The following is a 24,131-nucleotide window of genomic DNA, read 5'->3' as shown; positions in this document are numbered from 1 at the left end:
TGGTGTGTACAAACTAACTTGTGGTGACTGTCCGAAAACGCACATCGTCAAACTGGCAGAACTTTTGACAAACGGATAGCAGAACACAAAAGGGCTTTCAACAATAGAAAAACAGACACTTCTACATACTCATTCACCTTCTAGATCATAATCATTCTTTCAATGAAAAGTTTCAAATTCTGCATATCCAAAATAAAGGCCTTAAGCTATCTTTTTTAGAATCTAGGGAAATTAATAAACTGAAAAATACAGATATAATTCTGAATGACCAACTCGAGACAAACAGCTCCTCACTCCTCAACCTCTTCAGTTAGAGACTTAAAAAGGCAAACACATTGTAAATTATATCACTTGAGAAAGACACTCTGCCGAAACAGCTGTAGTCACATAGTTGTAAATAATAAATTTTGTGGAAGTATAGAAAACAAAAGTTTTCAGTGTTTTATTGTGAGATTTTCTTTAACAATTTTGATGTAGACTGGAGCAGCGTTAGTTCTCTCTTACTAATTATGTGGGCCGGTTTTTAGTCCTTTTTTGTTTATTGGTATTGTTCTCCTTCCCCAAGTTGTCATTATTAAATGTTCAGGATACTTAAGAAAAATAAAAACAAAAGGACAGTCATAAAAGGTAAAGCAATATTTAAATTTATTACCAAAAGTAATACAGCGTTTGCCTAAAGCGTACAAGGTTAGTTATGCACAGTACATGGTAAATACAAAGTAAGCAGTTCAAAATAATAAAAAAAATCTGAATAAACATTAATGAATCCTTTCGCAAGGAGTAAACTCGGATAATGATATAAATAATTCCATCCCTAATCCTGACACTTGGTTTAATCGGCTGCAAAGATATGTCCTGGTTCTTTTTCTTTTTTAGGTGAAGTTTCTAAGGGCTCATCGGTAGGTGGTTCTGTAACAGCATTAATAATATTGAAAATAACGATTAGAGACCAAAAATAAAAATTCTAAAATCAAACAAGATAAACATTTTTGAATTTATCGACCAATATAAAAATAAAATAAAAATTCCATTTTTCTTCAGTTGCAATGCGAAAGCAAAACAATCTTATTTCTCACTTAAAATACGGAACGCAGTCCAGCCCTCCGAATCGACGATTTTCGACTCTTGTGGGAGTCTCATCGGAAAGAACGTAGGCCTGTTACTCCATACTTCAAGTGATCAACACCGAGAGTTTATCCCCCACACTGCAACTGACGTGAATGGACTAGGTGACTAGCGTCATCTGGCAATTGAAAGATGAAGTAGTTTTCAATCCTAATAGCAACATTATTAATATTTAAAAATATTAAAATATTACTAAAAGATTTTTAGATTGAAAATTTATTGGTCCATTTCCTTGGTAACACCTCCATGGCTTCTAAAATTTGCAAACCAGATGGATGCTGAAGCGAAGAAGGCAGGAGGGAATTCAAAAAACTTACAATTCACGACCCCGTCTGTTCGGCTGGTAAATTCCAACAGAAAATACATCTAGTTGCTCAAAGAAGTAGGTAACGACCAATATAAAAATATTAATAATGTAACTATTGCAGGATTGAAAACTACTTCATCTTTCAATTGCCAGATGACGCTAGTCACCTAGTCCATTCACGTCAGTTGCGGTGTGGGGATAAACTCTCGGTGTTAATCACTTGAAGTATGGAGTAACAGGCCTACGTTCTCTCCGATGAGACTCCCACAAGAGTCGAAAATCGTCGATTCAGAGGACTGGACTACGCTCCGTATTTTAAGTGAGAAATAAGATTGTTTTGCCTTCGCATTGCAACTGAATAAAAATGGAGTTTTTATTTTATTTTTATATTGGTCGTTACTTCTTTGAGTAACTAGGTCCATTTTCTGTTGGAATTTACCAGCTGAACAGAGGGGGTCGTGAAATGTAAGTTTTTTGAATTCCCTGTTGTCTTCTTCGCTTAAGCATCCATCTGGCTTGCAAATTTTAGAGTCCATGGAGGTGTTACCAAGGAAATGGACCAATAAGTTTTCAATTTAAAAATCTTTTAGTAATATTTTAATATTTTTAAATATTAATAATATTGCTATTAGGATTGAAAATTACTTCATCTTTCAATTGCCAGATGACACTAGCCACCTAGTTCATTCACGTCAGTTGCGGTGTGGGGGATAAACTCTAGGTGTTGATCACTTGAGGTATGGATTAACAGGCCTACGTTTTCTCCGATGAGACTCCAACAAGAGTCAAAAATCGTCGATTCAGAGGACTGGACTACGCTCCGTATTTTAAGTGAGAAATAAGATTGTTTTGCCTTCTCATTGCAACTGAATAAAAATCGAATTTTTATTTTATTTTTATTATTGAAAATGTTTTCAATTAATGTATCTGTCACAGTAATTGTAATTATGTACTAGAAATGATCGACTGAATACAAAAGCGGTGGTAGTTGATCGGTAAAGCATTCGCCTAGGGATCGAGAGGTCCCTTGTTAGAATCCGGACAAAGTCATATCCCTTTTTTTTAATTTTTGGTATTCTTTTTGTTCTTTCTAAAATTAGTTTAATACACTAAGCACCAAAATTAACGCACCACCTTAAAAATTGGACATGTTTGAGGTCTTGTATTTCCTAAACTTGTTGTCCGATTTTAGTTACTTTTTTAATATGTTATAGCTGTATTTTTCAAGAATATCGATGTAATAATATCGTTGCTAAACAGATAAGTGTCATTGTATACCGGGTGTAACAATGATAGTGTGTTTTTTCCTCAAAGTTTGGAACATCCTGTGGAATATTCTGGGGTATATAAAATATTGAAATTAAAACTCAACTGTACCCTTATGCTTTCTTAATATTATGCTTTTTGATTCATTAGCTTATGTTGGATAATAAAAAAGTTAGTTACTTTAACAACTATCAACGTTCTTCATCAATACAGGGTGTTTCTAAATAAGTGCGACAAACTTTAAGGAGTAACTCTGCATGAAAAAATAATAACCGTTTGCTTTATAAACATATGTCCGCAAATACTTCGTTTGCTAGATACTGGATGTTGAATTTTTTCTTCCAAACTGACGATTTATTTTTTGCTCTGAAACTGGTTGCGATATGCAAATGAAATTTGGTAGGTTTTAAGAGGTAGTTATTGCGCATTTTTTGGTATACAATTAAGAATTTTATATTCACCATTGGCGTGCATACGGGTAATATGACCGGGTAATATGACCCGTATGCACGCCAATGGTGAATATAAAATATTCTTATTGTATGCCAAAAATGCGCAATAACTACTTGTTAAAACCTACCAAATTTCATTGGCATATCTCATCCGGTTTTAGGGCAATAAATAAATCGTCAGTTTGTAAGAAAAAATTCAACATCCCGTATCGCGGAAACGAAGCATTTGCAGACATATGTTTATAAAGCAAATGGTCATTATTTTTTTATGCAAAATTACTCTTTAAAGTTTGTCGCACTTATTTAGAAACACCCTGTATCGATGAAGAACATGGCTAGTTGTTAAAGTACCTATCTTTTTTATTATTCAACATAATCTAATGAATCAAAAAGCATAAGGCTACAGTTAAGTTTTAATTTCAATATTTTATACACGCCAGAATATTCCACAGGGTGTTAAAAACTTTGAGGAAAAAACACACTATCATTGTTACACCCGGTATACAATGACACTTATCTTTTTAGCAACAATATTATTACATCGATATTTTTGAAGAATAAAGCTATAACATATTAAATAAATCACTAAAATCGAACAGCAGGTTTAGGAAATACAAGACATCAAAAATGTTCCATTTTTAAGGTGGTGTGCGTTAATTTTGGTGCTTAGTGTATTTAAATACAATACAAAAATACTGTGTAAAGTAGATAGGTATATTAATTTCGTTGAAATAATAATATGAAGTTAGATTATATTATAATAGAAGTATAACTTCTTACGTGCGTACAAAGCACACACATTCTTTTTTTTTACGGAAAGCTTGAAGCTCAAGTGAATAGAGCAAATAGAGCTGCAGGTTGCCTGAACGGAACAACCCGGAGAAATAGAAATATCGGGAAAGAAAGGAAAGAAAGAATTTACAAGAAAGTCATCAGACCAATGATTACATACGCGGCAGAATCATAACCTGACACAGAAACGACAAAGAGAATGTTACAAACAGCATCTAGATGAAAATCCTTTGCATGGGCGACTAGAGATGCATCAAGTCAAACTAGTTTGATTTTATTCAACAAACTTGACTTCACTTGAAAATCTAACTTTTTTTGTAAAAAAGTTTGACTTGACTTGATTTCGATATCTTTAGGTTTGACTTGAAATCAAACTTCTTCAAACAGTTTGAAGTTTGAATATCATATTGCGCAACGTGTTTATTTCCAATTCTAATTGAGAGCGTACGGATTTTGTTGTGACTTATTTGGATAGATCTGAATCTGTATTCTGCTACTCCGCAAATTAGTTTGTAGTTCATATTATTAAGAAGTATATGCTTGGCTTGTTTATTACGTTCGTTTTGAAGTGTGTGGCTTTGGGAAATAATATCTGAATGTGGATATTTTTCGGTTCAGAATAAGTACCAGAACAAATTGAGTCTGATATTGAAGGTATTCCCACTGCAAAAATTAAGAGAAACAATCTGTAGTCGAAGCAGTATTAATTAAGAAAAATAAATATACTGATTTATTTGATGTTGCTGCAGGTGATTTCAAAACAATGAAAATTGCAAAGTGCATACATACTTCTATTATGTAAAAATAAAGAACAGCGTTATAAAATCACAAACAGTGAACTAATTCTTTAAAAGGACAGCGTTATGCATAACTCGACCAAGCGCCATTTCTTTAAAATCGAGATAACAGCGGATTCTGGTGACACATAGCTAAAACTATCTTGGAAAAATCCCTGTTATTGTCACGTTAACGGTTACTAAGAAAAACAAAAATAAACCAAGCAACATTCTGTCTATTGAGGGTTTTTAGTTTTGCATAACAAGACTATATTCATAACTGTCATTCTTAACTGTCATTCATAACTGCCATATATCCATAACTGCCATTCATAACAGTTTCGCAATTGTAGACTAAACGCCGACTTTGGTCTGTTTATGCTAAACTAAGCGTTTGGCCAGAATAACAGTTTTATCCCCATTAATGTACACATTAATTTTGAAGTTTCCGTCAAAAAATGATGGAATTTTTTTAAAGTAAAAATGTTGTGTTTATATATAGTTTAATTGAAAAATACAAATAATCTATATAAAATCTTTATATTGTGTCTAACGTGCTATGTACTAAGAATATAGTATGTCATAAAATGGACCTTTCGGGATTCTTCTATATTTTGAATTTTGAATGTTTATTAATCATTTCTGTACTAAGAGTATAAATCAATAGCCTGTTTTTCATGTATAAATATTGATTTTATTATAACACTACAACTAACTGACATGTCTATCTCAACAAAAAAGTATATAAAAAATTTTAAAAAAAATACAGCATCCTTTGTAAAAGGTATATTTAAAAGACCCTAATAATGGTTACATCACAAAACAAAACGTTTTCGGATTAACAAGTAATGCATTATCAGTGTTAAGCCAATAACGTGCATGCGTGAGCCACCAAAAAGTTATGGGTAAAAACCCTTTAAAAGATATAGTTGACACTCAATTTTCAATATGTGAGGTTCATTCCTCTCATATCACATCCACGTGGGTTAGAGTCCTATGTTGCCCTGGGTAATATCCAGTAATATTTGCAACACCTAACTATTTTAAACATAATAATATGTAGTATAATATAAGATCTTATACCTTTTAAAGGGTTTTTACCCATAACTTTTTGGTGGCTCACGCATGCATATTATTGGCTTAACACTGATGATGGATTACTTGTTAATCCGAAAACGTTTTGTTTTGTGATGCAACCCTTATTAGGGTCTTTTAAATATACCTTTTACGAAGGATCCTGTATTTTTTGTGATTTATGGTATACAGCCAGTTATAGGAATTTTATTTTCCTCGTGGATTGTTAAAAAAGTATATCTACGAAATAAATTATTTTTCAAACTCTTTCAAACTAGTTTGACAAACAGTTTGAATTTTCAAACCTGTACGATTGACCAGTTTGACTTGACTTGAATTATTTGTCAGAAGGATTGACTTGAGTTTGACTTGAAATTAAGTCAAACTCAAGTCAAGTTCAAACATTCAAGTCAAACTTGTGCAACTCTATGGGCGACATCTCATTGAGGTCAACCAAGAATGTGTTGACAATACAGCATCTAACTATAGGTTGACATCAGGAAAAGTGATTCCCGAGACAGAGAATTTCGTACTTGCCATTCAGGATCAGGTTACTCCAACTAAAAATTGTCTGAAGTATATTGTCAAAGATCCTCAGGTCCAAAACGTGTGATATGTAATAATATACGTTTTAAATACAAGAAAAATATCGCCAAGTACAGAGATCTAGAAATACAAATCATTAGACAATAAAGAATGGAAAGTACCCAGTGAAGAAGAAACGTATGCATGTGGCGGAAATGAGAATGCTTAGATGGATGAGTGGAGTGGCAAATAAGGATAAAATTAGAAATGAGTATATTAATGGAAGTCTAGGTGTGGCACCAATTGATGTCAAAATGAGAGAGCATAGGTTAAGATGGTTTGGTCATGTTCAACGTCGAGACGTTAATCACCCAATACGAAGAATAGCTGAAGTGCAGATTCCTGGAAGGAGTAGGAGAGGAAGACCAAAGAAGACCTGGGGGGAGGCGATAAGGCAGGATATGTTGGTAAAGGGGATTAACATTGATATGATCCAAGATAGAATTGTGTGGAGAAATGCAATTGGGGAAGCCGACCCCGCATAGGGATAAGGTAAAGAGAATGATGATGATGAATAGATGTTTCGAATTTTTTATAATGCCCTGTGTCCGTTTATTCTCGATCGACGATAATAAACAAATGTTGAAACCGTGGAGTAAAAAAATGGTTTTATTGGCAGCTTCTGAATGATTACACTATAGTTGTTGGTTAGGTATAATTTTATAAGAGACTGTCCTATATTGACAGCTACTGATAATTACACTCTATTGACGTAACTTCAAACGATGACTTACGAACTAGAGTTGCTAATAAAATATCTATTCTAAATAGACTGCGACCCAAAAGAGTCCGGACTGCTAATTTATAATCTCACCAAAATTCTACGATTTATCAATAAGTTTATTGCCTTTGCATAGCAACAAAAATTTTGGACTTTGAAAGCTTACGAATACAATTTAAACGAGGAAGTGATTGCAACACTAGGAATTACAATTAAAAATAACACGATTTGGCAATTTATTCAGTTTGCAAGAAGTTGAATAATCTGTAATTAAGCTATTAACCGATATGTTTAATTATTCAGAGCCGTGCAGTACATCTTTTCAATATGATGCAAGTCTTCGAAATGCCGCTTCTTAAGTATTATTGAGAATTAACGTTTATTTTTATTAAATGAAGCGACAAAAAATTTTTACGATTTCGACACGAAAACTTCTATTTTAAAAACAAAACATACCTTAAATTAAATGAAATATGTATAAACATTAAATAACATTTACAAAAATTACAATTTTGCCCTTCTGACTTTTAATTTTGGCAAACTGTCAATCAGATTGGTGTAGTCTAAAGTAGCAGCTAGTGAGGACTCTTTTGAAATGAGTGCTAAATTTTTTAGTTTTGTTTGTCTTACAGACCTTCGTAAATAGTTTTTAATAATTTTTAATTTTGAAAAACTTCTTTCCCCACTAGCTACCGAAACAGGCAGTGTTAATAAAATTCATAGTGATACAACTATATTTGGGTATAAAGAAATTAGGGTATTTTGGCACAGTTTTGGTAACAGTTCAAAATCTCAAAACCTTTAAAAAAAGTTTCATAGAGTAGGTATGGTATCATTTGAGATATATCACGCAATATCATTTGAATGTATATCCAATCCTTATTCTTTTTCTATTGAAAGTATTGAATAAAAATTCATACACTATTTTTCTAGTGTTCTATAGAAGCCAAAAACGGCCAACCAAAGAATTAATGTTAATGTCCAAAATATAGATGAAAACATTTATTTTAAATTTATCTTCCTTTGTTAAGAACTCATCCACAGATTTTTCGTAATCAAATTGGCGCTTTTTTCTCCTGACTCGAATCTCATTTTCAGCTGGAAATTCGGAACTTATATCAAGATTTTCTGCAATTTTATTAGAAGTAATTTTCATTTGCCCGTAGCTAGATTGTCTGTAACTTTTCATTTTTTCTATAGTTGCTGACAACATTTTTACATAATCTGACAGATTTATAGTTACATTGTGCAACATATTTATACTACACCGCTTTTCCATAACTTTTCAAAATTTGTCAAAATAAGTTCTGTTAAACCTTCGGTAAGACCCCATTTTAACAGTCCCCGTTTCAGCGGTTCTCGATTCCACCGACCCGTTTCAGCGGCGTTTGGTTCTGCAGCATGCCGTTTGAGAGGCATCGTTCAGGAAAATGAGTAAAAACAGGACCCTCTTGAAGACAGTAGTTTTAACAATAAAAAATGAACATATAAAATTATTTTTTCTTTTTTTATATGCATTTTTTCATCAGCTTTTCATTGAGCCTACATACAAGCACGGAACATAAAAAATATCTAAGTTATTCTAATTGTTTATAAGCTAAAAAGTCAGGTCTTTTTCAAACAGTTTTTTTAATAACAATTTCAATAAAATGTTAAAATTTTTTTAATACGTCTTAAAATTAAAGTCTCAAATAATCGACTGCGATCTGCTAAATATCTCACAGAGTCACTGTAGGGCAAGAACAGTTGTATAAACAATTGCTCTCTGGGATAAACAAATTGAATAACTTATAAACTATTTGGTCGATCTGGTTGAAATTTAGCACACTTAAATAACTCATTATATGACATAATTTAGAGTCATTAAATTTTACGTCATTGTGCAAAAAATAAAGTTATTAATATTTATAATTTACTGCAAAAATGAGGGTTTTTTGCAATTATCTCGGTCAATTGTTTATATATTACAATATGCTTACCACCAAATTAAAGAACTTTTTAAGATCTACATTTATTTGAAACATTTTTCTCTAAAATGTACAAGAAACGTTTTATAGTCTAAAAACTGCTTTTTTCATTCTTTGCAATTGTTTAAAAAAAAAGCAAAAACAGCTGTACGTCTTCACGGAATTATCATCAGTTATCCCTCATCTAACGTTTAAAACTTTGAAAACCCTGTAGAACATTTTTACCTGAAATCGATGATTTTTTTCCCTATTAACTGGGGTATATACCAGATACTTAGATATTACCTGTATATTTTCAAACAAGAATACTTTAAAATAATATCCTACAATAAAACTAATTACTTATCATTGTCATATTATTATTTTCTTATTGAGACCGCTCTATTGGGGACCGCTAAATCGGGCACCGCTGAATCGGGGTACCGCTGAAACGGGGACCGCTGTATTGAGACCGCTCAATCGGGGACCGCGCTTATGGGGACCGCTGAATAGGGGTGAAACCAAACCTTCACCGGTTGAATCACTAGCTTAAAAAAACCAATAAAATTTTTTTCGATAATTTATTCTGATTAGCTGTTCAATATGACTTACGTCTGGGGTAGGTACAATCGGTGATTATCGAAAAATATTTAGCGATTTTTGCTATTTCGAAAATTTTGTTTAAAATAACATTACCCATTAAACTTATCACGGCATCTTGCCTACTGTTCCTTAAATAAGTCTCAAACCACTTATAGACTAAGAGCCGCTATAGGTGAAATTTCTTAATCAATTTAGGCACGATGGGACCCTATGACTTAAATAGTAGAACCTAAAAAAAAGGTTTGAACACTGTGTCATCACTTTTCAGTGGCACATGCGTCGACAGTGGCGCATCAAACTTTCCACTTATGGACGGGATAAATAAATTAAAAGTTAACAGAACTTACTAACAGAATTCATTTTTTTTATTTTTTTAAGTTCTATGTGATTAACACATAAGATTCAGCGTAATTTTAACCCACCACTCCCTTCCCCCCGCCCCCACCATCAAAAACTTCATTTTTCGTTTTTATTTTTTTTTTCGCTGGGATGCAATCAATTTTAAAATTTCAAAAAATTCACACGCATAGCTGAGGCTTCTATAAAACATGGCTACTTTTTTAATAGACCCGCAGGTAGAACGTACATAACCTCAAAAAATTAAAAAAAAAAAATTTCAAAAAAGCGTATAACTTTTTTTGAGGGACAGCTGCAGGTCTAATTTTTCCTTAATCTTGTGTGTTTTATCAAACACTATATTTTTGATTTTTTTCAGATTTTTCCGTAAGGTTCGTCACCTTCAAGAATCCCAAAAACTGATTTTTGGGGGGTTTTTGGGGACTTTCCCTATTTTATAGACTTCATAATATATCAAATCAATTTCGATTTTATAGGTTATATTAACTTGATGCCCGGTTGCACCAACAGATCTTAAGCTTAAGTCGAGAATATCATAAGAATTAATATAATATAATTATAATATATCACATTAAGAATACCATAATATAATAATAGATATAATTGATAATAAGGGAAGAATCTAAAATTATGGTGCAACGTAAGTAACACTCAAGGAGGCCCTATCTATAAGTAGAGCTTAGCTAAGCTGGAGCTTAAGATCTGTTGGTGCAACCAGGCATGAGTCCTTTAGAATATTTAAAAATGGGAGAAACGCGTTCAAACCCCCCAAAACCCCCTAAAAAACAGTTTTTTGTATTTTTGAAGGTGACCGGCGTTACAGAAAAATATAAAAAAAATTATAAATATAGTGCTTGGTAAAATACACAAGATTAAGAGAAAATTAGATCTGCAGCTATCCCCAAAAAAAGTTATATATTTTTTCCAAAAATTTATTTTTATTTTTTGAGGTTATGTACACTCAACCTACAGGTCTATAAAAACTAGACATGCTTTTAGTCCAGAGAAATAAGATTTTTCTCGTGACACATCCCCCTCCAGGCCGAAACCAAATTTTTTGAGTAGTATGGACATCTATATTATTAACCTATATGTTTCCTGCAGCCGATTTTGATGATATACATAGTTATAAACAAATGAAGATCGAAAAACGGTAAATTATCGCTTTGTTCGTCTATTACCAAAAAGTTAAGCACTTTAAACAAGTTTTAGAACAAGAAACTCATAAATCGCATAAAAAACTTCAATATGGCATTCGCTGAATATGTCCATCCTTATTGGTTGCTTAGAAAATTGCAAAATAAATCATAAATTTTGAGTTTTTATAAATATTCATAACTTATGTAAAAATTAACTTAGAATCTTCTTATTATACGGAATGCCGAGACTTCTTGTACTTAAATTATATTTTAAATTTCAAAGCAATTGGTCAAATAGTTTAAAAGTTATTTAATTTGTTTTTCTCAAATTCATTTTTTTTGCAACACTATAAGTCAGAAAATTACGATGTTACAATAATACTTCAGACAGTTTATGAAAGAAGAACATTTATACTGTTACCTTAATTAAAAATAAATGACAAAAAATAATTTTAAACAGTGTAAAATTATTTTTCAAAAACATGTCGATTTTTTGCTTACTTATAAACAATTAGAATAACTTTTTAACCGTTACCCGTAGAAAAATTATTTTTTTACATTTAGAAAGACTGAATTTTTATACACATTTAGAAAGAAAAACAACTGTTCTGGGACATTTAGGGACAAAGTTAGCCCCCCCATTTTTTTAATTCACATGTTTTTGCAAAATTATTTTGCAATATTTATAATTATTTTTTGTATTTTTTTTTAATTAAATAAATATTGTAAATTTTCTTCTTTCATAAACTATCCAAAATATTACTGTAACTTTATCATTTTCTGACTTACAGTGTTGCAAAAAAAATTAATTTTGGATAAACAAATTAAATAACTTTTAAACTATTTGACCAATTGCTTTGAAATTTAGGGTATGATTTAAGCACCATAAGTTTCAGCATTCCGTGTAATAAGAAGGTTCTAAGTTAATTTTTACATAAGTTATGAATATTTATAAAAACTCAAAATTTAGGATTTATTTGGCAATTTTCTAGGCAACCAATAAGGATAGACATATTCAGCGAACGCCATATTGAAGTTTTTTGTACGGTTTATGAGTTTATTACTCTCAAATTTGTTTAAAATGCCCAATTTTTTAGTAATAGACGAAAAAAGCGAAAATTTAGCGTTTTTTGATCTTCATTTGTTTATAACTATGTATATCATCAAAATCGGCTGCAGGAAACATATAGGTTATTATTATAGATGACCATATTACTCGAAAAATTTGGTTTCGGCCTGGAGGGGGTTGTGTCACCAACACGATATTGTTTTTCCTTATTTCTCTGAACTATTTATAAAAGCCTTTACTATGTGTGTAAATTTTTTGAAATTTTAAAATTGATTGCATCCCACCAAAAAAAAAATAAAATCGAAAAATAAAGTTTTTGATGGTGGGGGCAGAGGGAAGGGGGTGGTGGATTAAAATTACGCTGAATCTTATGTGTTAATCACATAGAACTTAAAAAAAAATAAAAAAAATAGAATTCTGTTAGTAAGGGAGGGTAACTTTTAATTTATTTATCCCGCCCATAAGTGGAAAGTTTGATGCGCCACTGTCGACGCATGTGCCACTGAAAAGTGACGGCACAGTGTTCAAACCTTTTCTTTTATATTCTACTATTTAAGTTATAGGGTCCCATCGTGCCTGAAATGTTTAAGAAATTTCAACTATAGCGGCTCTTAGTCTATTATCAGACTCTCGTTAAACTTTCCTGATATGTTCTTTCATTGCTGGATCAAACTCAGAGAGTTATTTGCTTTTTTTAATACCTACTAACTTTAAAATTTTTCCATTATTAGGTTGAAATAAATGATCAGTTGTTCCACGAAAAGCTAAACATTGTGAGGCCAAAAGTCTAATTATTTTCAGAACTTCTCTCCAATCTTGAATTATCCATTATTACATTAGATTTTACTGATTATGCCGCCCCCTTGTGATGCCGTCTGATGCGACTGCCTCACCACATCATAGCACTGCACGCCTCTGTTAATTATACACGGTGAAACTATAAAAAATTAGGAAGTTAAGATTAATATGAGATTACAAATTAATAGACTAATTTGTGATTGAACAACAGGACAGTCAGCCAGTGCATTAATTTCCTTTCCCGCTACTAATAGCCCAGTAAATGAACGGGAAATTCGGCGATACAGTGTAATTTTCAGGGGCAACTCCGAATTGCATGAAAATTTGGATTTAGGTTCTACTTACCCTCCAATTCAAAGTTGAAATTGTGCCGTTGGTTGCTTTTACTTGGGGGGTGACAGTCACCCCTTCTTAGGGGTGAAAAAACATACGTTCAAGATAAGAACGGAAATGGATAAATTGCCTGATTTTAAGCAACTTTTGTTCTATAGAGTTTTTTACGTAAGTCAATACTTTTCGAGTTATTTGCCATTGAAAATGTTGATTTTTCGACAAAAAAACTACGTTTTCAGACGGTTTCTCGCAAATAACTCAAAAAGTAAATATTTTATCGAAAAAAATATTCTTAGCAAAAGTGTAGCTTATAAAAAACCCAAAAAAAATGGTGTATCAGTAAAGTCTAGCAATCAAATAAAAACAAAGTTGTAGCTCATGAAAAATACGTTCTTATTCGTCTAATTCCAAATCGAATATTTCAAGGTGAAATCACCGAAAAATTAAGCACTTTTCGGTAAAACCCATTTAAACTTTTTTAAAGTGTTTATAGAAAGCTTTGTTTTAATTGTTAACAAAAGTTTTAGCATTAAAAATAAGCGAGTTACGCTCAAAATAAAGTTGGCCCTTTTTTTTGTAAAAAATCATGCAAATCTCACCGTGTTTAGCTCCCTAAATGAAATTAATCGTTACCGCTTTACAAACAATTTACTTACTTATCTATTTTTTATATGATCTGTTTAAAGTGTATATTTTTGAAAGGGTTATAATTGAGAAAGCTTGCATGGGTCACTAATCACGAGTGTATGCAAATTTTGAACAGCCATATCTTAACCAATTTTTGTCTTACGGAGAAACAAAATGAAACTAGCATATTTATAATAGCAAAACCTACATTTTTTTACTCCTTAAGATTTTTCTTATCACTAATACTTTTTAAGTTATTTTGAAAAAATGAAATTTCTCAAAAATTTTTAGAAATTTTTTTTTACTATAAAACCAAATGTCTTTAAAAATAAGCACTTCAAGCCAATCAAACTTACAGATCATATAAACAATACACATAAAGTTAAAATAGATGGTAAAGCCAAACGATTAATTTCATTTAGGGTGCTAAATAGAGGGAGGTTTTCACGATTTTTTTTTTACCAAAAAAAAGAGGCCAACTTTTTTTCAGTGTAACTCGTTTATTTTTGATGCTCTAAACTTTTGTAAAAAACAAATAATAAGCTTTTTTTCGATACTTTAAAAATGTTAATAAGGTTTTCCCGAAAAACACTTCTTTCTTCGGTGATTTCGCGTAGAATTTTCGATTTGGAATTAGACGAATACGAACGTATCCTTCATGAGCTACAACTTTGCTTCTACTTAATTTGTAGACTTTACTGGTACACCATTTTTTCGTTTTTTTATAGGCTACACTTTTGCTAAAAATATTTTTTTCGAAATTAGTTTTTTTGTCGAAAAATCAACATTTTAAATCGCGAATAACTCGAAAAATATTGACTTACGTAAAAAACTTTATAGAACAAAAGGTGCTTAAAATAAGTCAATTTATCCATTTCCGGCCTTATTTTAAACACGCGTTTTTCACCCCCCGAGAAGGGGTAAAGGCCACCCCTCAAGTAAAAGCAACCAACGGCACAAATTCAACTTTGAAGTGGAGGGTAAGTAGAACCTAAATCCAAATTTTCATGCAATTCGGAGTTGCCCCTGGAAATTACACTCCAAAACGGTCATTTATTGGGCTATAAGAATACGTACCATTAACTTCAGGTGCTGTATCTACTTGGTTGTTGAACTGAATAAACACATCTGTGACTTTCATATTCGGTGTAAGGAACTGTTGAAGAGTAATACTGTTTGTAGATTCTGTAGGTCTTCTAGGTTGCCTATCAAACGGATAACCCATAGACCGACGATCAGGATATTGGTTATCCCTAAGGCCGCAATAACTTCCGGCATCACAGGATTTTTCAGTATCGCTGTTGGGAACCTAAAATTAAAGTATTAATGTTGAGTGGGCTGTATATTGCGTGACCCGTCAAAATAGCCCGGTCAAAACAGCCCCGTCAAAATAGGCCGAACACAAAATAGCCTCGACAAAAGAGCCCGCAAACAAAATAGCCCCGACAAAAGAGATCGCACACAAAATAGCCCCGGTCAAAACAGCCCCGGCTAAAACAGCCTCTTATAAACAATTACATAATTATTTATACAAGGTGTCCAAAAACTTTTTTTAATTTAAATTATTTGACAAAAAGGAAGAATGTATTTAATTTATTTAATTTAAAATGCATTTTACTGTTGCCCGAAAACAGAAGAAAAATGTTTATATCATAAATAAGCATTGATTTTCGCTTAACTTGAATGTTCAAACTTCCAAGAGGCAGGGAAGACAGGACTCGAGTTCTCTGAAAAGACCATTTTTATTTAATGTGGTTAAGATAAACATCTAAATAGAGGATAATTACCATTTCCTAAAAAATGTATTTTTAAGGAATTATTTCATGATGAATTCTGAATGGAGCTTTTTTGTCGGGGCTATTTTGTTGGGGCTATTTTGTCGGCGGGCTATTATTCCGCGGCTATTTTGTCTGCAGGCTATTTTGTCGAGGCTATTTTGTATGCGGGATATTATGTCGGGGCTATTTTGTCGGAGCTTTTTTGACGGGGCTATTTTGACGGGGTACCGTATATTGAGTAAGTCCATAATATGAAATAAAATTAGAGACGTATTCACAATTAATTGATTATTTATTCCGGACGATCGGTTTCGCTGTCTATAATATGCACATAGACTGGGAGATATTATACAGAAGTTCAGCCACGATTTTCTGATTTTTTCGAATTAGAAAAAAATAATTACTAAAAATACTAAGAGTTTAAACTGGGATGAGCGAACTTAGTATACTTACTTTATCATCAGAATAATCAGAAATCATAACGAATAGTTCTGCTTCAAACCGTTCATTTCCTTTTGGTATCAACATATTTTCTGGCCAACCACATCCACAAAAATCGAATTTAGTCGTTGCTTTGACATCAGTTTCATCTGGTCTATTTTTATCCAAATCTCGGAAAGTTCTTCCAAATGGAATCGTCACTGAAGATTCGCTCGATTTTCTGGTTATTGAGTTCTGTCCGGATTTCACTAAAAGTTGAAAACATTTTTATATTTGTAGTTTTATATTTTTAGTATTTGAATCTTATTAACAGTGATACAATAAGATCCCGCTACTATTTTCATTAAACATGTATATGTTACCGTTAAAACCCGATTTCAGTTAAAACCCGAATTTACTAGGAAAAACTAGTTTTAACTATGCGCTTTAGACAATTCTAGTTTTAACTAGTCAAAACTAGATTTGACTGCTGCATTCAGTTAAAACTAGAAACTTTGAACGGATTTCATTTAGAGTACCTAGTTTATATTAGTTCAAAGTAGGTTTTTTGGAATTACTGGCGAATATCAGTTAAAATTGTTGCAAGAGACAAGTATGTATTACGGCTTGTTCGGGGTAGTGTTAATAACGAAGGCGGCCGGTCGGTACAAAGTAGTGTGCGAAACTGTTGATTGTTTTGCATCGTTTTTATTGGTTATATTACACCACTGTGTATTATTCACCATTAGTGATAATACCGAAGATCAGATTGAGAGCAGAGATATAAGAGACAGAGAAGAAAGAAAGTCACTACAATGTTGTGACCAAAAGCATAGGTACACATATTTATAATAAATTAATGGTCGAAGTATTCGAAGAATTGTTGAAGTTGACGAGATAAAAAAGTTAGCTTCTAAAATTGATCCAATCAAATATTATGTACCTGTTGAAAATATTTTTGGCATAATTAAAGCAGCCCATGTTGCTATTTTTCATCGAAATCGGGATAGGTTGAAGTTTTTGAAGATATTCTTCTTTAGCGGCGAATCGATTGAGGGTAAAATTTGATTGATCCGCGCGCATGCGCACACCGACAGTATGGTATTAGTTGTTATACGGGCTCTGATTGGGTGTTGAAATTTTGAAATGATGTGTCAATAATTGTTCAATATGGAGGTTATCGGTAAACAAAAATATTGTATAATATTAGTTTTTATTGATGTGTGGACAGAAATAAAATCAAATTTATAATTATAGTGACTTTTTAAATAGTTTTGAAAAGCCGCAGGTACGTAATTCTAAATGTTTCAGTTGGAAATACCTAATAGTTTCAATACCTATCTATTTGGAAAATGTAAACAAAATAATGTAGTTACCTATTAGTAGGCAATGCTTTAATTTACATAATGTGATTACGAACAAACTTTCTACAAATCTTCATCTCATATATCGTTTTCTTACTCTATATTTTGTTGTATTTTATTTCGATAAAAATCAAACTAATAATTTTATTAAATTCATATAAATTTATGATGTAAACGTTTAGTTTGTGTATATTCCCACATGACGTATACGAGAGTTTGGTGCAGTTTGAAATGGCGTCAACTTTCGTACGGCGCGGTAGACGTGAAGTGGGTTCAAGCCCCAAGCAAATTATTATTTTTTTATTTTTTTTTATAGATTTTATGATTGTAAGTATATTATTATATAATTTTTGAAGATATTCTTCTTTTTTGGAAGTGGTAGATAAGAAAGTTAGTTTGATTTTTAAATAAAATAAGTACAAATAACCTTTTAAGTATATTTACTTCGTTTAAATTACCTATTATATAATAGAAGAATATCTTCTTACGTGCGTACAAAGTACACACACATTCTTTTTTATTTATATGATCAATACTTTTATACCAATGTGTGAAACCTGCCAACGGAAGAAGAGTAAAAATATAAAAACGAAGAGAGGTCTTGTGTCCAAACCTATATTGCATTCAGAAATGAATAGTCGCTGTCAGGTAGATTTGATCGATATGCAATCACAAGAGAATCGCATATAAACTACTCTAAATGAAATCCGTTCGCGATTTCTAGTTTTAACTGAATTTAGCAGTCAAATCTAGTTTTGACAAGTTAAAACTAGAATTGTCTAAAGCGCTTAGTTAAAACTAGTTTTTCCTAGTAAATTCGGGTTTTAACTGAAATCGGGTTTTAACTTGGGAAGAAGAGTGTGCCAACTCAAAAAATGGAAATTTTGAGTTAAGTTGACTAACCGATAGTTTTCTAACTTACTAGTTACTGTAGTTGACTAACTTAGTATCATTTAGGATATTGTTTTCTGTTTATATCAGCTAATACAAATATCTTTACTCTGCTATTTGATTTTACATTTTCCTTCAAACACTAAAATGCCTGTCCTGTAAAATTGAAATTTTGAATTGGAACAGTCCTCTTCCCAAGGTGCGATATATAAACTCTTAAATTGGTTTGTATGTATTTATTTAGATACATTAACACCAATTTTAAATGTCATTGTTAGTCCTTTACCATCAAAATGGATTCAGAGCAAATTGAGATACTACAGACGATATATTCATTCTAAGAACGATACAAGAAAAAGCTTATTAGTCCAGGGCGCATCTGTTTTGAGATGAACGTTGAGTGGTGACTCATATTTTTTTGCAGAAATTGCTTAGAATTAACTCATATAATAATAATTGAGTTATCCTCCCTCTCAAAAAAGTCCGGAACATCGTTTAAATAATCAAAATGTCAAAAAATGTTTATTTAAATAAATCGTGACGCTGTTGTAGTTAACCAATTTTAATTTTGCAACTTGCAAATGAAAGGTACAGTATTCTTCTATTTGCAAAAAAATCCAACTTGCTGTCTGTTTTTTTTTCAGTCCTGCAACATTTTGAAAAAATGAATTTTTTTCCGAAACTTGGATTGCAGAATTTATTTTGCAAAATCTATTAAACCGATCTTAACGAAATTCACATTATTGTTTTATATTATTATAAAGTTTTTTTGGGTGAAATATGAAGATCCTAAGTGTAGCATAAATGGTTGAAAGACATAAAACGCGAATACTTGTTTTTTATGGTTTTCCGCAATTATTGCTATTTTACAACAAGGGTGACAATTTTTAAAATTTTTTACTAATCTTATATTGTAGGAAATTTAATTATGCAACTTTTACGTCAGTGCAATTTTTCTCGGAAATTAATACTTTCAATGTTATAATCAAAAAACGAAGAAAAAAGTCGAATTTTTCCTTCATTTTTTGACATTTTGATTATTTAAACAATGTTCCGGACCTTTTTGAGTGAGAGGATAACTCAAATATTATTATATGAGTTATTTTCAAGCAATTTCTGCAAAAAAAATATGAGTCACCTCTCAACATCCAAATATACTAATATTTTTACAGATGCGCCCTGGTCTATATGAATACGACATAAAACTATATAACATGTTATAGACTTTAAACAAACATCTGATAGTGTTAAAACAGACAAAATGCTGAAAGACCTTCGTAATTTAGGGCATCTAGTTCAGAATATTACATATAATATGTATGTAATATATAAGCCTCATAAAAATTACATTGCAGGTTCAAAAGCCTCAGTTAGAGTAGATGGGAACGGACTCTCTTATTTGACATCAATGTGAAAGTGAGACAAGAAGACTATTATCAACTATTCTGTTCAACCTAGTTCTTGAGACAGTTATCAGAAAAACCAATGTGATACAGATATAGATACCAAAACAGTACAAATTACTGCATAGGCAGAAGATGAAGCTATCATTAATAGGGGCAAGCAAGGGCTAATGCAAGTGTTTAAGGATTATTAATAATCAATAATCAAGTGATCCTGAAGCACGAAAAAGAGGTCTTAAAATAAACGAAACGAAAACGAAGTATATGACCGTCAAAGGAACACCTGATAATTAAAATATTATCGCAATTAGTCCAGAGTAATAAGGATTTTCTCGGAACACTCAAAGATCCAGGTAGCTGACTACTTCTTTAGTTATTGTACACCTATAGGAAGAAAACCTACCTGTTTCCTGCCTAGAGTTCGCGTCCGTTTTTTAATTATTAACAATTTAGTGCAAAAATCGTGATTTTTTCAATTTTTTACACTCCATTCAAAAGCTGAATAGTTGACATAAAATTACAAAATTCAGTTTTTTAGAACATTGAAAAATCTTCAAAATGCCGATTTTTGAAATTCAAAAAGTTAATTTGATGCTACGCAAACTGCAAAATAAGTGAAATTCATTATTTGTTAATAACTTTTACTAAAACTACCTTAGAACTTTAGTGTTTCGCCCAAAGTTGGGTATTGGCGTACTTAACAAACTTTCAACCTCCTTTTGGGGGTGAAAAAGTATGTTCGAAATAAGTCCAGAAATGGATAAAATGACTAATTCTAAGCAACTTTTCTTCTATAAAGTTTTTTCACCAAGTTAATACTTTTCGAGTTATTTGCGAGTGAATATGTTAATTTTTCTACAAAATAACCACGTTTTCAGACGGTTTACCAAAAATATATAACGTAAAAAAATGAAAAACATGGTGGATATATTAGGTCACTATACCTAGTAGAAACAGAGTTATGGCTAATAAAAAATAGGTTCTTATTCGTCAAATTCCAAATTGAATATTTTAACCTGCCATAACCAAAACGAAGCACTTTTTTGGGGAAAACTCATTTTAACTTTTTTAAAGTGTTTAAAAAATGCTTATTTTTGTTTTTTTTTAATTTTTTAGCATCCAAAGTAAACAAGTTACGCTCAAAATAAAGTTGGTCCCTTTTTTTTGGTAAGAAATCGGTAAAATCACCCCCTAATTAGCATTTCAAATGAACTTAATGTTACCACTTCACAATTTTTTTACTCGCGTATGTATTGATCATATGATCTGTAAGTTTCATCGGTTCAAAGTCCTTATTTTTGAAAGAGCTGTAGTAAAAAGGGCTTGAACGAGTCACTTATCACGAGTGTATGCAAATTTAGAAACACCGAATCTTAACCAATTTTTGTCTTACATAAAAACAATAATATACAAAATATTCAGAAAAGTAAAGCCGACTTTTTTATTGTTTAAGATTTTTGGTATCTCTAACAACATTTAAGTTATTTTAAAAAAAAGCATTTTTTTTTTCAAAATTAAAAATTTTTAAAAATTTATTTTAAAATCAATTTTTTTTCAAAAATAAGCACTTTGAATAGATGAAACTTACAGATCATATAGGTAAATACAACATAAATAAAGCAACGTGTGAAGCGGTAACGATTAATTTCATTTAAGTTGCTAATTGGGGGGTGAGCTTCCTGACTTTTTTTTTGGCAAAAAAGGAACCAATTTTATTTTGAGCGTAACTTGCTTACATTTGATGCTAGAAATTTTTTCTATAGAAATAGAAATAAAGATTTTTTTAAACACTTTAAATGAGTTGTAATGTGTTTTCCCCGAGAATGCTTCATTATTTGGATATTTCACATTGAATTATTCTATTTGGAATTTTTCGAATATGAAACTATTTTTCATTAGCTATAACTCTGCTTTTGCTTGGTATAGAGACCTAATATATACTCCGTTTTTTATTTCACTTTTGTATAGGCTATAGTTTTGCTAAGAATATTTTTTTCGATAAAATGCTTACGTTTTGAGTTATTTGCAAAAACCGCCTAATAACGTGGTTATTTTGTTGAAAAATGAACAGATTCACTTGCAAATAACTCGAAAAGTATTGAGTTGGTGAAAAAACTCTATAGAACAAAAGTTGCTTAAAATTAGTCAGTTTATCTATTTCAGGACTTATCTTAGACATATATTTTTTCAACCCCGAGATAGGGTGACACTCACCCCCAGGGCAAAAGCACACATCGGCACCATATCACTTTTTTCTTTGACATGTTAGCTATGCGTATACCAAATTTCATGTTATTCCAAGCGGTTCTTTAAAATTTACAGCAAAAACCGTGAAAGAATGTACTATAATCATTACAATAATAATTCAATCATACTCACGATTTACTCTAAACTTATCCAACTCAATAAACATATTCTTCTGATGTTTAAAAACCCATGGGTTGCCTCTTTCGTCGAATTTGGGAGCCATGAATATTCTACAAGTGCCAACAGTGGGAGAGGAGTTAGCATTGTTGACAGTTATCTCATAGGCAAATAGTTTGTGTTGCAGATGTATGAACTTTACAGGAACAGCTCCACCAGCTTGGAGGAAATCCAGGCCTCTTGAGAGGTCTATTTGGGACTGTTGCCAATACGTTTGAAGCGTGTTAACAGGAGCACCTTGCGTTTGGACTTTGACATCTTGGACAACAACGTTCTCAAAACCTAACTATAGACAAAAATATTATATTATAGTAAAGAAAAGAGAGACGTTCTCACAAACAATTTATTTTACAACTGACAACCGGTTTCGCTGTCTACAATATTCACAGCATCTTCAGGTCACGGTAAAAGTAAAATTAAATGCTACAAATAACAAAAAACCAGAGTTAGTTAAGTGGTCTGGTTGAAATCAAAGGGTAATGATCAAGCCAATATTAAAGTATATATATTTATGCATACATATAAATACTAACATGTACGTAAATATGGTTTACAACCCTCACACTCACATACATGCACGCATTCAAATGTGGTGGCAACAAAAGTATGCTAAGTATAAGTATAAAATATACACTTACTTTCCGGTATAAGGGAAGAATATAGTAGTATTCAATATCATACTTTTTCTCTATTTTATGCTAAAGGGAGAGATGGTAGAGGGACAGATTTGAATGTAATGCATTAACAAATCCAAAATAATTGGCAGGATCTTGAGGGGATTAGTAAGGAAACACGACATTAAACCGTGAAACCAAAAAATTGTTAGTTATATATAAAGTGATGTTATTTTTATATTTTTAATTAATAGTGTATATTTTAATTTAGTTGGGATTATTAGATGTTGTTCTGGATGTTCAAGAACTAATAGATGTAAGATTGGTTGTGCAATTTTTCTAAACCAGAATTGGTCAGTTGTGTATTAGTTGTGCTGTGATTGTGAAAATATTTTAATTTGATTTGTTGGAGATATTGAAATTAAATTGAACAATAGTAATTAGGTAAAAATTTGCTAAAATTTTTTTTAATATTAAAAGTGTCAAACAATAAAATCATTAATAAATAATTTAGAATTAAAGTCAAGTGTAAAGGTGTACATGCAATTAAATTTATAGTAATATAAAGTTATGATTATTTGTGCAGCAATGAGATTTTATGAGATATTACTAAAAAAGTTAGAAAAAGTTAGAAAAAGGCAAATATGAAAAAATCATTCATTTATGTTAATATCTGTTGAATGTAATAAATATTATATTACAGTATGGGATCCGAATATGGGTCGACCTGCACCCATCTGCTTGCCGGATGAAACATTTTTGAAGATATTCTTCTTTAGCGGCGAATCGATTGAGGGTAAAATTTGATTGATCCGCGCGCATGCGCACACCCGCAGGATGGTATTAGTCGTTATACGGGCTCTGATTGGGTGTTGAAATTTTGAAATGATCTGTCAATAATTGTTCAATATGGAGGTTATCGGTAAACAAAAATATTGTATAATATTAGTTTTTATTGATGTGTGGACAGAAATAAAATCAAATTTATAATTATAGTGACTTTTTAAATAGTTTAGAAAAGCCGCAGGTACGTAATTCTTAATGTTTCAGTTGGAAATACCTAATAGTTTCAATACCTATCTATTTGGAAAATGTAAACAAAATAATGTAGTTACCTATTAGTAGGCAATGCTTTTATTTACATAATCTGATTACGAACAAACTTTCTACAAATCTTCATCTCATATATCGTTTTCTTACTCTATATTTTGTTGTATTTTATTTCGACAAAAATCAAACTAATAATTTTATTAAATTCATATAAATT

At 31.5% G+C, this 24,131-nt stretch overlaps 1 protein-coding gene across 1 annotated transcript in view; it reads right to left on the bottom strand.

Annotated features, from left to right (window-relative positions):
- Positions 1-621: 621 nt before the first annotated feature.
- Positions 622-24,131, bottom strand: part of LOC114334252 (phenoloxidase 1-like) — an 86,662-nt gene continuing 63,152 nt past the window's right edge. Inside the window, exons 9-12 of the mRNA XM_050655070.1 lie at positions 22,206-22,536; positions 16,202-16,437; positions 15,048-15,279; positions 622-909 (exon numbers count right to left, since the gene is read on the bottom strand). Coding sequence (XP_050511027.1) covers positions 833-909; positions 15,048-15,279; positions 16,202-16,437; positions 22,206-22,536 — 876 coding nt within the window. The 3' untranslated portion in view covers positions 622-832. The remainder of the gene's footprint in view (positions 910-15,047; positions 15,280-16,201; positions 16,438-22,205; positions 22,537-24,131) is intronic.

Source organism: Diabrotica virgifera, chromosome 1, assembly GCF_917563875.1.
Source record: "Diabrotica virgifera virgifera chromosome 1, PGI_DIABVI_V3a".
NCBI classification, from domain to species: Eukaryota; Metazoa; Arthropoda; class Insecta; order Coleoptera; family Chrysomelidae; genus Diabrotica; species Diabrotica virgifera.
The sequence above is the reverse complement of the archived record's forward strand: the minus strand, read 5'-3'. Positions and strand labels throughout refer to the sequence as shown.